The sequence below is a fragment of the Cynocephalus volans genome, chromosome 5 (genome assembly GCF_027409185.1).
Source record: "Cynocephalus volans isolate mCynVol1 chromosome 5, mCynVol1.pri, whole genome shotgun sequence".
Classification (NCBI taxonomy): Eukaryota; Metazoa; Chordata; class Mammalia; order Dermoptera; family Cynocephalidae; genus Cynocephalus; species Cynocephalus volans.
Window position 1 is genome coordinate 15781739 of NC_084464.1, and position 13536 is coordinate 15795274.

At 56.5% G+C, this 13536-nt stretch overlaps 1 protein-coding gene across 1 annotated transcript; it reads left to right on the top strand.

Annotated features, from left to right (window-relative positions):
- The first annotated feature begins 1659 nt into the window (after positions 1-1659).
- Positions 1660-9352, top strand: NRN1 (neuritin 1). The gene is made up of 3 exons (XM_063098114.1): positions 1660-1725; positions 5737-5881; positions 8887-9352. The coding sequence occupies exons 1-3, from the start codon at positions 1671-1673 to the stop codon at positions 9113-9115; spliced, it is 429 nt and encodes a 142-aa protein (XP_062954184.1). The 5' UTR covers positions 1660-1670; the 3' UTR covers positions 9116-9352.
- The last annotated feature ends 4184 nt before the right edge of the window (positions 9353-13536 follow it).

Here is a 13536-nt window from a genome sequence, read left to right on the forward strand (position 1 = left end):
GGGCTCATGAGTAGCAAGCTGTCTGCAGAAGCAAATTGGATGCCATATCTCCTTAATCATTTCGCGATTCTGCTTATTTGATCGTTCTCTCATGTAGTTTCGCAAGATGTGGAGGAGGTCGTTTTCTTGTCTTTTCTCTGCAAAGGCTTAATTAAAGTTGGCCAATGCCTTCTTATTATAGAAGCTAAGATTCAGGCTTTTCTCTTTCTTTTTTCTTTCCTTTTTTGTTTGTTTGAGTTTGTGTATGTGTGTGTGTGTGTGCTGAAAAAGGCGTTTAGAAAGGAAATAGGTCTGATTAGTTTTTATTCTTAAGCTATCGTCAACACCTTGCACCAAGCACAAACGCAACTGCAGAAGCACTTCGTTGCAGAGTAGGCTGCGTCTACACAGGGTGTGTGCTCAAGCCTCAAAAGACAGTGCAGGTGTGTGTGGGTCCGGGTGTGCGTGTGCGTACGTGATGTACGTGTGTGCGTGTGTATACGACCCAACGAATAACCCCAAGAGGCGCATCGAGATCAGAAAGAAGCCCGCACACGAGCGCTTGCCTCGGAAATTTCCTAAAGATGAATGTTAGTAAATCGCTAGTATCCGAAAATCGTCTTCGAGGAGGCCCCTTCCCCCCAAAACAGGTGTCGCTGCGTGTCGTGCAGCTGCCTCTCGCCCTGGCGTCGGAGGCGGTGAAGCTCACAGAGGGCACGCGGTGTATATTCCAGGGGCCCCCCGTGTGCAGACCGAAGCCCCGGGGCCTGGGTGCGTGCGCTCGCCCGCGTGCAGCGTGTGCAGGCGGGCACGGGGGCGCTCGGCTCGACTCGCGGGCGTGCGCGCGTGTGCGAACGTGTGCTCGTGCCAGGGGGCCGGGCTCTGTGCTCACGCGCTGCAGGCTGCGCCCGGAGCTCAGCTGCTGGGTTGGAGGAAAAGAGGGGAGGCAGGTGCAGGGGGCGGGCGGCCGAGGGGAGCTTTCGAATTAATAGAGCTGGCTTAGCTGTTCTTCCCTCTCCCGCTCCCGTTCCTTGAACCCCCCCTGCATCGTAGGAAGGGGGCTGGCTTCGCTGCTGTGCTGCTGGAGGAAGGGGAGCGGGTAGAAACAATCGAGTGGGCGCGCCAGGACTCCCCGGCTCCAGGCGGGGACGGGAGGGGGAGCCCCCGTTCTGCGCAGAGAGGGGGCGGGGGGGGGGGGGCCCGAGCACAAGGAGGAGGCGGGGGGGGGACCGCGGGGACCCGGGAGGAGAGAGTTCGTTTGGATCGCGCATTAATTGGAGCCATCTGATTAATTCGAGCTTCTGATGACTATAAATGGCGATTCTCTAGCAAGGTGTCTATATTACAAAAAAAAAAAAAAAAAAATCGTTCCGTGTCATCCCCCACGTCAGGCCTGCTCGTGGGCGTGAGGCTGTACTTCCTCCGCCCCCTGCTAATGGAGTGAACCATTCGCAGCTCTTCCCCCTCTCCTCTGTCTCTCCCTCTCTCAGCCTCTCTCTCTCTCTCTCTCTCTCTCTCTGTCCCCGTCTCTTCCCCGCTCCCTCTTTTTCTCCTCCCTCTGCCTTCCCGGTGCATAAAGTCTCTGTCGCTCCCGGAACTTGTTGGCAATGCCTATGTTTCAGCTTTCCCCCGCGTTCTCTAAACTAACTATTTAAAGGTCTGCGGTCGCAAATGGTTTGACTAAACGTAGGATGGGACTTAAGTTGAACGGCAGATACATTTCACTGATCCTCGCGGTGCAAATAGGTAAGTGGCAGCCCGGCCCGGCTTTGGGCGGGCGGCGGCGGGAGGCAACCGGCTGGCCCGAGGCCGCCCCAGGGTGCGGAGAAGCCGGCAAACCCCTGAGGGTGGGGACACTGGCTCCTGGGGACTCGCGTGTCCGGTTGGGTGTTCCTAAAGAAAGAGACTCCAAACGTTCGCAGGAATTGTGTGCGGACGGCAGTTCTCTAGAGGCGGTTTTCCCCTTTTTCCAAAGCGCGCATTCCTTTTTGCTTCCCTCTTTGGGATTAGACCAAGCTTGGTGCGCGCTGGGACAATGCTTAGTCCCTACGATACTACAGGATATTATTTTGAGGGGTTGAAAGGTGGATGCAGGAACAAGATGGCTAGGCAGCTAGGACTGGAAAGTTTATGTGCAGAAAGCAGAGATTTTGCAGGGCTCAGACTGCTGCATTTAGAACTTTGTCATTCTCCCGTTCCTCCTCCCCTCCCCCCATATTTTAGCTGCAGCGTTTGCACCGGGCACCGCAGACCCGGCTGGGGGGCAAATTGAGAACGATTGGGAACTTCGGGCCACATATTTTAACATGCTTACCATTGAGGAGGATAAATTCAGCCAAATATTTGTGGATATACCCTTCTAAGCACATTTGCCTGTTACTTTACTCATCGGCATCTGTTATTTTATCCATAGGAAAGGGTTAAGAAGTGTTTGCAATGTGTTATGTTTATTTGGGGTTGATTATGGACGGATTTATTGAGTCCCCATTTTATGTTAAGGAATGTTGAGTCGCAGTTACGCTTTCAGGGAGCTTTTTAAAGTGCACATTTTTCCATCTAGAATGAAGAAAACATTATGGGAAGGGGCAGTAGAAAACTCCCTTCTCTGACGCTGGGTCAGAACAATAATTAATGGGGTCTAAAAGTGAAAGTGAAGCAGGTTATTAATAGAATGGACAAGAGAAAAAAATAGAAACTCTTCAAACGGGTTTTCTGGAGACAGAGGGAATTGTAGCCTCCTGTCATTTCAGGCTGTAGCATTCTTTGCAGATAAATCCTTGCAGTATTGGGGGGTGCTTTAGGGAATTGGTTTGGGACAAGAGAGGGAATTTATAACATTTTTCCTCATGAGAAATGTTGAGAAAACAGGGTTTAGAGTTCTCTGGACATTAAAACGAATTCTTTGCAGTGGGATTTTTATGCATTTGATGTGATTTTAACAATCTAATTTTTTGCAAAAACATTACAGGGATTTTAGAGCGTGTGGATGTGGGATGTTTGGCGTTTTCCTTTAATTCTAAGAAATGACTTAATGCTTTGAATCTGGTTGTTTTGAATCTTTGACATTAGTGCAAAGAGCTGCAGTAAAGAACATTTCTAATGGCAGCAAATTCCTTATAAATGTTGAAAATAAGTGAATGTGGCGTTTTGCAATTAGCCTGCGAATTTTTAGAGAGCAGGAGACAACAGCTGTTTTTGAGATAAGGATTTTAATCGGAGGTTTTGGGGTCTCTGTTTTCCTGGTGAAAAGTAACCTTACTTTGAGAGGCTTAAAAAAAAAAAAAGGTGGTTGTGCATGAAGGATGTTTTGAACACATTAATTCGGCCCGAAAAGGACTATTTGTGGGCTGTGGAATTGAAATTGAGCGTATTTTTTCCCGAACGTCTGCCCTTTCCTGCACCAGAACCTCGGTCTTTATTAATTCATGGCTGGGAGCTGTCCCAAATCATTGACATTTGACAAGAAAAGTGGGGGTTGGGGAGGACCGCGGAGTTGCAGAGGGTGTTGAACGCGAATGAAGACGCTGCGGGAGGAAGTTTGGAATGAATGAGCGGTCGAACGAGTGAATGAACGGATGGAACCGCACAAGGTGCGGACTGCAGAGGGGACAGGGAAGGAGCTCGGGTCGCCCTCCCGAGCCTTGTTGAAGTGGGATTAGGGGAGGACGACTAGGGACGCGCGACCTGCGACCTGCCCGGACGCGTGCGCCGGCAACATTGGTCCCGCCTGCAAGCTGCCAGCCTCCCAGAGCAGGCTAGAGCCCGAGGAGTCACAGTTGCAAAAGACAGAAATTTTCACGACTTCTTATTTTACACACGCACACAGCCACACATGCGCGGTGCGTAGGGTCTTCTCCAGCAACGCCTGGGAAGATAACGTGACAGGAGCGCTTCCCGCCCCCGGCATGCCCCAATTCCCCCTTTAAAAAAAATTGCCAGTGCATCTCAGAGGCTTCTTTTACGCCACCGAGTTTTGGGGGTGAGGAGCGACCGGGGGCAGGGCAGGGTGGGCTGCGTTGCGTTTCGTGTCTTCGCTGCAAAGCCGTATTTGTAACATGCATTTCAGAGCAAGATTTTCATTTTCACTGAGTCCTGTTAGGACGAAGATTCGTTGATTCGTGACGTTCTCTGACAGTGTTCGAGTTGCTCTTGCTGTAGTCGCAAGAGTACTTAACGTTTCGTGTAAGGAGAACCGGGACGTTTGTTTATGCCCCGGCCGGCCGGGGTCGACCTTAACCTCGGTCCCTTCCCCAGAGCTTCCCGTTCCGGATTAGAAAGCGCAAGGTCCGCCTCGCTCCTGCCGCCGCGATTTGCAAACGGTGCGCTCTCGGAGGCTGCTTCGGCTGGGTGGGTCGCCTTCCCCGCGCTCTGCGTCTGGCTGGGCGCTCGGGGACCGGCCGGAGCGAGGCGTCCGGTCCTCCCCGGGCACGTTCACTCACGAGCCGCGGCGCCCGCAGCGCTGCGGAGGAAGGGGCCTGCGCCCAGGCTGGTGGGCGCCGGGGGCCGGTGTCGATCCTGAGAACACTCCCCCCTTATTCCTCTGCCCGCCCCAACAGCGCAGATCCGCGCTTCCTTCGCGCCCCCCTGGAGCCCTGGGAGCCTGGGGTGCTTCGGGCCGCTCGGTATCGAGCCTCCGGCCGGGTTGGTGGCCCTCAGGATGGAAAGAAATGGCCACCGCAGCGTCTTCGGCCTGGAGCCTGTGTCTGGTCCGGAGCCTCAGGAGCGAGGGTCTCGGTGCGGCCTGGGTTTCCTGCTCCTCCTCTCGCCTCCCCGTCTTCCATCCCCGGTCCCCTCTGGAGGGAGCCCCGAGCTAAAGGCCACGAGCACCCCCCTTCCCCGCCCACCGCGCGGCAGCGCGCTCAGCAGCAGGGCTGGGACGTGGAGAGGAACGGTCTCACCCCGCTGCTGCCGGGAGCGGTGGCAGACTTTGCAGGGGTGTTGAGGGTGTGTGCGGAGCCGAGCGGCAGAGAGAGGCGGTGGGGAGCACACACATCCTTGACCCCGTCCAGCCTCCGCCCCTGACCACTCGTCCCCGCTCCTGGGTCTCAGAACGCCTTGGCTGCCCTCTTTCCAGTGGGGCGGAGGAGGGTCTCACTGGGAACACGGGCAGAATCCGCAGTGGGCAATCGGTCTTACAACGCCACAGTGCATTGCAGTGACTGCTGGTAGCTTCCAGAGACTTCACTTATTCACGCATCCATTCAGCAGGGTTTGCTGCGTGCCCACCCTGGCGCCGAGCCTGAGGCTCGTTCGCGCGTTGTGTGTGTGTCTGGGGGGGGGGTCATCTGCGTGACCCCGCGCTGGCCGCCTCCCGCCCCGTTCTCGCCCCGCAATCTGCTGCCGAGACCCCCTCTGTCACCTCTGAAATTGAAGATTGCATTGCAAGAGCGGTGACAGGGCTTGCTTGGGGAAGCGTTGGGAGCGAAAGAGGGAGTGGAGAGAAAGAGAAATAAAGGAAATAAGGGAGGTGAGCAGAGGGGGCGACGGAAACAAAAAAATGGCGAGAGGCAGGAGGGAGATCCACCCACCGCGCCCGCTCGCACAGACTTTCTGCACTAGACGCGGCGTTCGGGGCAGGTCAGTCATTCTTGGGCCACGTATGTCATTCACCTTTAGCACTGGCGCGCCCCAAGGCTGGGCGTTAGGAGGGAACGCGGAATGGGGCGAGGCCGCGCGGAGTCGGGGACGCGCGGGCGGGCCCTGGGGCTGCAGGGAGAGGTCGTGGTGCTACTGACTGGTGTCCCCTCCTCCCCGCAGCGTACCTGGTGCAGGCCGTGAGAGCAGCGGGCAAGTGCGATGCGGTCTTTAAGGGCTTTTCGGACTGTTTGCTCAAGCTGGGCGACAGCATGGCCAACTACCCGCAGGGCCTGGACGACAAGACGAACATCAAGACCGTGTGCACGTAAGTGTCCTCTCTGGCCAGCTGAGTTTCTGTTCTGGGGGCTGTCTCTGCTGCGCTCAGCGTTCGGCGCCAGGGCGAATCCTCACATTCTTGCCTTCTAGCTCCTATTCCCAGGCCGAGGCTCCGGGACAAGCCCTCTGGCCTCAAGGCCCAGTCCCCTAGGTTAGAACCTGCACTGCCCAAGGCTACCCCTCGACCTGGGAGGATCATTCCACGAGGGACGGGCCCATTCACAGGTCCCTGCAGCCTCACAGGCCAGCACAGAGATGTGTACACCCAAGGCGCTGGGACCTACGGCCAGGGGTCAGGAGCTGGGAGCCCTGCCACCGGTTCCTTATGCTGCAAAATCTCTCTACTTTGAGGCAATCTTAATCGTTATTTTCTCTTTCTGCATGAGTGGACTGCCGAGTACTATCTGAAGAACAGTTGATTTTGGTTTGAAGAATATTTTGGGTAACACTAGATTTGCCTAAAGTGGAGGTCACTTGCCTATTCTATTTTCCCTGATAAAATGCCCTTCTGATACACACCAAGAAAATATGGGTGCAGGGGTGTGGTTTTCCCTGTTTGAGGAGAGAAGCTGAAATGTTTTATTCCATGCCAATGACTTTGCCCAAGAAGGGCATGTCCAGGAGGGCTGGTGACTATTTCTGCTGAGTTTGTAGGGGATTCTGAGGTTTGGGGTAGCCACTTTCCTTTCTTCCCCCACCCCTGCCTGTATCTGCAAGATCTCCCTGGCCCAGGGCACCTAAGGGCCCAAAGAGGGAGGAGAAAAAATTCATAGTCAGACCCAGTGTCATTTTCTCAGAGCTTAGCTGGAAGGCTGCTCCCACTAGCAAGTGAGGTAACCAGCAGAGCCCTACTGCGGTGGACCTGCGACATTTTGGCTGCTGCAGACCTTAGAAATGTCCCCATCCTCTGCAACACACACTGTCTCTTATTTTTCAAAAACCAGGTGTATTCCCCCATCCACACAATGGTTCGTCCTTCTGATAATGCCAAGGCAAAAGGTGTCCCTTTTTTCCAGAGGTTGGAGTGACCATTTTCTGTGCCATCCTTTTTATACTTTTTATACTTCCTCTCTCCCTAATTGGGGGGTGGGGTAGGATGGGGGGTTGCTTATTTGTTTAAATTATGGCTAATTAAATGGGGTCAGTTTTGCTACACACTTTCCTAAATGCCTAGAAGCCAAGGCAGCTAAGTGGCTGGTTCCTTCCTATCATAAAAAGGACAAAAGGCACTTAATTCCAAATGTCTGATGGTTGTTAAGAATGCACCTATGAGGCATGACAAAAGGTTACATATACAGTAGCTCCCAAGTCCTTCATCATTAACTAGAACTTGGTTATTCTGAGCTATTTTAATTTTTTAGTAGGACTTTGATCCTGGAAAACAGAAAAGTGCCTCTCCCTGAGGTCACAAGCCACAGCTGGGTTCAGGCCCCATTCGGTTGGTGGTGCTGGCAACACAAAGCTGAAGCCCACCTCACCCTAGCCCCAGCTGGATGTCCCTCTTCCAGGAGGGTCCTGTCCCCACCTGGGTATGCAAAAAGAAGGGAGCGATTTAGACATCCTTTGGGAGGTGCAGTAATATAGAAGCTCTGCGGGACAGCTGTGCTCTGGGCCTCCTGGTGTTTCTAAGTCTTGCTATTTATTACAAATTGAGGAACCTGGAAGCTCTGCTCCCTAAGACCCCCAGTCCTCATAAATTAAAGACTCGCGGGGGTCATTAGAAAACAACCTGAGCTCAAGGCAATGCAACAAACGTTTGTCACTTCATTATTGGCCAGGAGATGGGGTGGGGGTGCAAACAAGGATAAACCAAACATGGTGCCTGCCTTCAACGTGCTCACCATCCAGGCGAGCGAGAGGATAGGCGACAGAGGAGAAACTACAACCAAATTGCATGGAGGGCAGACGCTGATGACCTGGTGGCGCTCAGGGCCCGGGCAAGGTGGGAGCCAGCCCGGAGTTACCGAGACACGCAGATCGACCCAGCTCCGAAAGGAGACAGCGCCCCAGGAATCGATCACGGGTTGGGATTATATTTAGTCTCGGGATCTATTTTGGGCTTTTAGAAGAAAGGGGGACAATTAAAAAGGACAGGTTGGAGGAAGGTTGTGGGGGCGGGGCTAGGAGCTGAGCCTGGGTGGAGGAAGTGGCAAGCTGGGCGCGGGGCTCCGGGACCTGAACGGGAACTGGGGGACAGGGAGCGAGTGGGTGGGCACCGCGCCTGCCCTGCAGTCCCGGCCTGGGGACGAGGCGCTGCACCTCGAAGGCCGTGGCGAGGAGGTCCCGAGGGACCCAAGTCCACGGAAAAGACTGGGGAGGAGGAAAGAGGAGGAACCCAGCGCGCAGGCCTGGAGCAGCGAGGTCTGTAGAGGCAGGAGGCTGCAGAGCTGGCCCCAGGGCTCGGGACCTGACACTCACCGACCCCGGGCCGAGCGTGAGCCGGAGACTGGACAGAGAGGCGGGAGGGGGCGCGTGCCGAGGAGCAGCGAGGGGAAGGGAAGGGGAAGGAGACGGGAAGTGGGGAGAACGGGAAACAAAAGGAAGAGGGGTGGCGTGGAGGGAGGGAATGAGGACTGGGGGGGGTGCCGCGGCGAGGAGCGGGGGCGACAGAGGGGCGGGGAGGGGACTGTGAGAGCCGGGGGAGGGCCGCGCATCGTGCAAGGAAGGGGGCACTCATGGGCGGCAGCTTGCAAGGCTTAGCACTGTTTTCCTAGCTTTCCCCGAGGAGGCCGAGCAATCTGTTTGCGCAGGCCGAGGTGCCAGCGCGACGCAGCGGGAGGGGAAACCAGACAGAGGAGGGGGTGGCCCCAGTCCTCGGACGGCGGCTCCGGGGGTGGGCGAGGTCCCGCGCGTCCCGACCTCGCGCGGCCCCGGCGCCAGGGCGGTGGAGAGGAGGTGGGGAGGGGGCGCCCCGCGAGGGGAGAGGCGCGGCCCGGGGTCCTCCCGGAGCCCCGAGTGAACCTGCTTCTTCTGTTTTGTCCTGTTCCTCGCCAGATACTGGGAGGATTTCCACAGCTGCACGGTCACAGCCCTTACGGATTGCCAGGAAGGGGCGAAAGATCTGTGGGATAAACTGAGAAAAGAATCCAAAAACCTCAACATCCAAGGCAGCTTATTCGAACTCTGCGGCAGCGGCAACGGGGCGGCGGGGTCCCTGCTCCCGGCGCTGCCGGTGCTGCTGGTGGCCCTCTCGGCAGCTCTAGCGACCTGGCTTTCCTTCTGAGCGCGGCGCCGGCTGTCCCCCCGCGCCCACCCGCACTCACCCCGTGCTCCCGGAAACCGAGAGGAAGATCCATTCGTTCTTTGGGGACCTCGTGATTCTCTGTGATGCTGAAAACATTCATATAGGATTGTGGGAAATCCTGACACTCTCTTTAATTTCGTTTGATTTCTTGTGTTTTATTTGCCAAATGTTACCAATCAGTGAGCGAGCAAGCACAGCCAAAATCGGACCTCAGCTTTAGTCGTCTTCACACAAAAATAAGAAAACGGCAAACCCACCCCATGTTTTTATTATTATTATTATTATTATTATTATTTGTCAAAAGAATCTCAGGAACGGCCCTGGGCCACCTACTATATTAATCATGTTAATACATGAAAAATGATGGGCTCCTCCCTGTAGGAAAGTGAGGAGAGGAGAAGGCCGGGGGAATGAATTCAAGAGAGATGTCCACGGGCGAAGCACATGGTGAATAATTCACGCTCACGTCTTTCTTCCACACTATCTTGTTTTGATCATTTCCACTGCACATTTCTCCTCAAGAAAAGCAAAAGGACAGATGGTTGGCTTCGTGTCTTAAGGCTAGGAGTGGGAGAGGAGAGAGGTCGGGGGAATCTCTGGTATAAAGGCAAAGGCTGCCAGAAGAAAATGCTGCTAAGGTCACTGAGGGGTTAGCTTTACCTGCTGTTGTCCATGCATCTTTCCAAGTCCACTGCCTTTATTTCCCCCCCTCTCTCTTGTTTTAGCTGTTACACATACAGTAATACCTGAGTATCCAATGGTATAGATCACAAAGGGGGGTGATGTTAATGTTAATCTACAATATAGTTAAAAAAAGATTTTGACATAAAAGAGCCTTGATTTTAAAAAAAAAGAGAGAGATGTAATTTAAAAAGTTTATTATAAATTAAATTCAGCAAAAAAAAGATTTGCTACAAAGTATAGAGAAGTATAAAATAAAAGTTATTGTTTGAAATGGGGGCGTCGTTTGTTTCCTACCCCAAGCCTGCTTTCTCGGCGGAGTTCTCAGGGTGCCTAAAGGGACACATGATGCCAAAAGGTAAATTCACCTGTTTACAAATTTTCTAACCTGTCCTCTTCAAGCCGATGCCCCCTCCCCTCCCCCCCCACACACCCCTAGGACACTTTGCTCCTTCCTTGAAATTCCGATTACTTAAAGAAGAGAAAAGGGAAATTGTTTTTAAATTAATGAATTAAGAAGCAGAGGTCCTTTCTAGGTGCGGTTGGGAGGAACTGGGCTTGAGCACAGCTAAGAAATCACACGCAGACAGAATGCGGAGCCTGGGCCGCTGCCCCCGCCCCAGTGGGGCCGGAGCCCTCACCACGGTCCCTGCAGGCCGGGCCCCCACCACGGTCCCTGCAGGCCGGGCCCCCACCACGATCCCTGCAGGCCGCGCCCCCACCACGGTCCTTGCAGGCCGGGCCCCCACCACGGTCCCTGCAGGCCGAGCCCTCACCACGATCCCTGCAGGCCGCGCCCCCACCACGGTCCCTGCAGGCCGGGCCCCCACCACGATCCGCCTCTTCCTCTGCGGTGAACAGAGGCAGCTTGCGAAGGAACCGCCATTAAGGGCTCCAGCAGAGGGGCCGACGGGCTGTGTTCCCTTGGCAGGGATCAGGTGAATCCTTTCATAGTTAATAAGAGAGCACAGCTGAAATGGCGAGGAGACGGGGCCCTATTGATCTGCCGGTGGAGCCGCTTCCACCTCTCCTATTTATAGGCTCCGCATGGCCTTACGGAGGAGTAAACATTCCAGAGTAAACAGGAGCCCAGGAGACGCGGGCCGGGGGCTGCGGGCTGGAGTAGGCTGGGGCGGGGAGAACTGCACGGAGGTCCTGGGTTCAGTGAAATCCAAGTCGGATTGGAGAAGGTGGGAGTGGGAGGGCGCTGGGGGGGGGGTCCTGGGGTACGTGTGAGGGAGGGCGGAGGACATAGGAACGCTGAGCAGGCTGCGACAGGTTCCCGCAGGCAGGAGCCCCCGCCCGCGGCAGGGAGGGTGCGCGGGGGCTCTGAAATGCAATGTGTAAACAATCGCTAGTGTAACCGTTCATCAATCAAGCTCAGTGGGTCGCAGCCCCATCTGCATCCCCCCCACGGATTGAATTCCTGCAGCACATGCGTCCCTGCGCCCCGAGCGCTGGAACCTGCACCGATTCTTCACGGCAGCACATATTACAGCTGCGCGGTCACGCGCGCGCCGCGCAGGGCCACTCCGGGGCATCGTTTCAGCCGCCACCCCCCAGCCCCCCCTCTCCGACGGGTCCCCGGTTCTCAGTCAAAACCAAAAGAAGATCCGCGCTGCCTGCTCCGGGAGGTCACCGATCCCGAAACGCTCATGGTTTGGGAAGATACTTGGGTTTTTCCGTGTCGTTTCAATGGTTATTTTCGGTCTACCAATAAATACTGTGACTCTAACCCAAGCTCAGCCACCGGAGCTCAAATTAAAACGTCTGAGTCTATTTTAAATGCAAATCTATTGAACGAGGGGGAGGAGAAAGAGGGAGGGTCTCCTCCCGTCACGTTTGCAATAACAGCGCGCCGCCGCCTCTCGGTCTCTTTTCCTCCCCAAACTGGGGGCGAGCCAATGCGCACAACCGGGCCCCTTGCCTGCCAAAACAAAGCGAGGGGATGTGACAACCCCGCGACTCGCCGAGGACGCTGCTCCCCTCGCAGCGCGGGCTTCCCACCTCGACATCCACCTCCTGGAAGATCTAGGAGGAGGCGACGTGGCGGGAGGGGCCGACGGGACGCGGGGGCGGAGGTCGGGAGGGCTCGTTTTCTGTCCCCAGGGCCCTTCTCCGGGAGCCCCCTGCTCCTTCTGCGGTTCCCGCTTCTTCCCAGGTCGGGCAGCCCGAGAGGGAGGGCGCCCCACGCCGTACCCTCCCACGGTCCCCACTGCGCCCGGTCCCAGATCGCTGGGGACTCTCAAAACCTCGGTGCCCTGTTCGGGTCACTCGCCCCGTCCCAGGCCGTTCGCGTGCGCTTGGAGAGATCTTCAAGGCCGCCAGTCTCAAAAACGCAGACTCGGCATCGGGTGCGTTAGAGAACTTTTCTTCTTGCGGTGACTCTTTAGATTGTCATCACGCCGTCGTCGACTCTAATTTGCTGTTTAATCATGATGACATCTCCATGTGTTCGTTGATATGATTGTTTTTAAGCAGCAACGCGGGAAGCCCTGTTGCCAGTTCAGGGAGACGACATCAACCCGAGCGAGCACGTCCCGCCGCCAGGAGCGGAGCTGGGGGCCGGTGAGGGACCGAGCGGGTGTCGGGCCCAGCGGACTCCGCGTCGCAGCGGCCTCTCCAGCTCCGCGCGCCGCCCGCGGCTCTCCCTCCACGCGGCCCCCTCGCGCTCACGTCCAGCCCTGGAGGAGCTGCTAGGAGGGGAAGGGCCTCCTTCATTCCAGCCCCTCTCCGAATAGACTCGAGCCACGGAGTGTCACGCGAGTGTAATGTCTGACAACCCTCATGTGACGATGTCAGAGGGGCCCGTCCCAGAGCCCGGCCTCGGCCGAGGAACCGCAGGGCCGCTGGGAGGGGAAAGTGGAGGGGAAGAGGAGACTGGCGAGAGAATGGGGGCGCGGGGAACCAGATGTCGAGGGCGAGTTAGAGGGGACAGAGGGAGGCAACCGTCTGAAACACAGGAGACGACAGAGCCGTGGGCGAGAGGTAAGGGACAGAAAGGAAACGGGGACTTATTTTCATTCAGGCCTCTCGGAGAAGCAAATGAACACAAGCACCCCACAGAGTCTCTCTCTGCAGACCCGTCTGAGGGGCTTCCACGCCGGGCCACAGGCGACGTGGGACCTTGGTGCTGGGAGAGCGCCGGGTGGCAGCTGTCGACCCGAGCCCGCCCCAGGAAATCGACTGCGCCAGGCACACGGGGCCAGAGGCTTGCCCCTTCCCGAACTCTCCCTCACATCCCAGCACAGCCGCGTCCCCTCCTCCGCCTCCCACCCCCGCCTACGGAGGCTCTGCGTCCTGGTGGCGCCAGGCAGGGCGCGGGTGGTCCCGGAGGGGTCCACTTTCTGGGTCGATCTGTCATCTCCCCATCGCACGGGCCCCACTCCTTTCTCCTTCCATACACAGCCAAGGAAATCAAGTCGTCGATCTCCCCTCGCGCCCCCGCGCCTGGCCTGAAAACAAAGGCGGGGAGGTGGAAGGGACAGGCAGGGACTCAGCCGTGGAGCCACCAGATTAGACCCCGGAATCGCCCCCCATTTCCATCCCGGGGACCTGGGCACTTTGTAATGCTGTCGCCTGTGCCCCCCCTAGGCCCACCCCAAGGAGAACAGAGTAGAGAAGCCCCCCAGGGGCTGCGCAGGGCGGGTCAGTGAACCCCTCAGTACCGCGGTTTCTTCGTCTGTCAAAGGAGGTAGCTCATCCCTACCTCACGGGGA

Bases quoted from the DNA above. Each gene is read 5' to 3' on its own strand.
- NRN1 (XM_063098114.1), top strand. From the start codon at position 1,671: ATGGGACTTAAGTTGAACGGCAGATACATTTCACTGATCCTCGCGGTG. The intron at 1,726-5,736 runs GTAAGTGGCAGC...TCCTCCCCGCAG, and splicing joins GATCCTCGCGGTGCAAATAG to CGTACCTGGTGCAGGCCGTG. The intron at 5,882-8,886 runs GTAAGTGTCCTC...GTTCCTCGCCAG, and splicing joins AACATCAAGACCGTGTGCAC to ATACTGGGAGGATTTCCACA.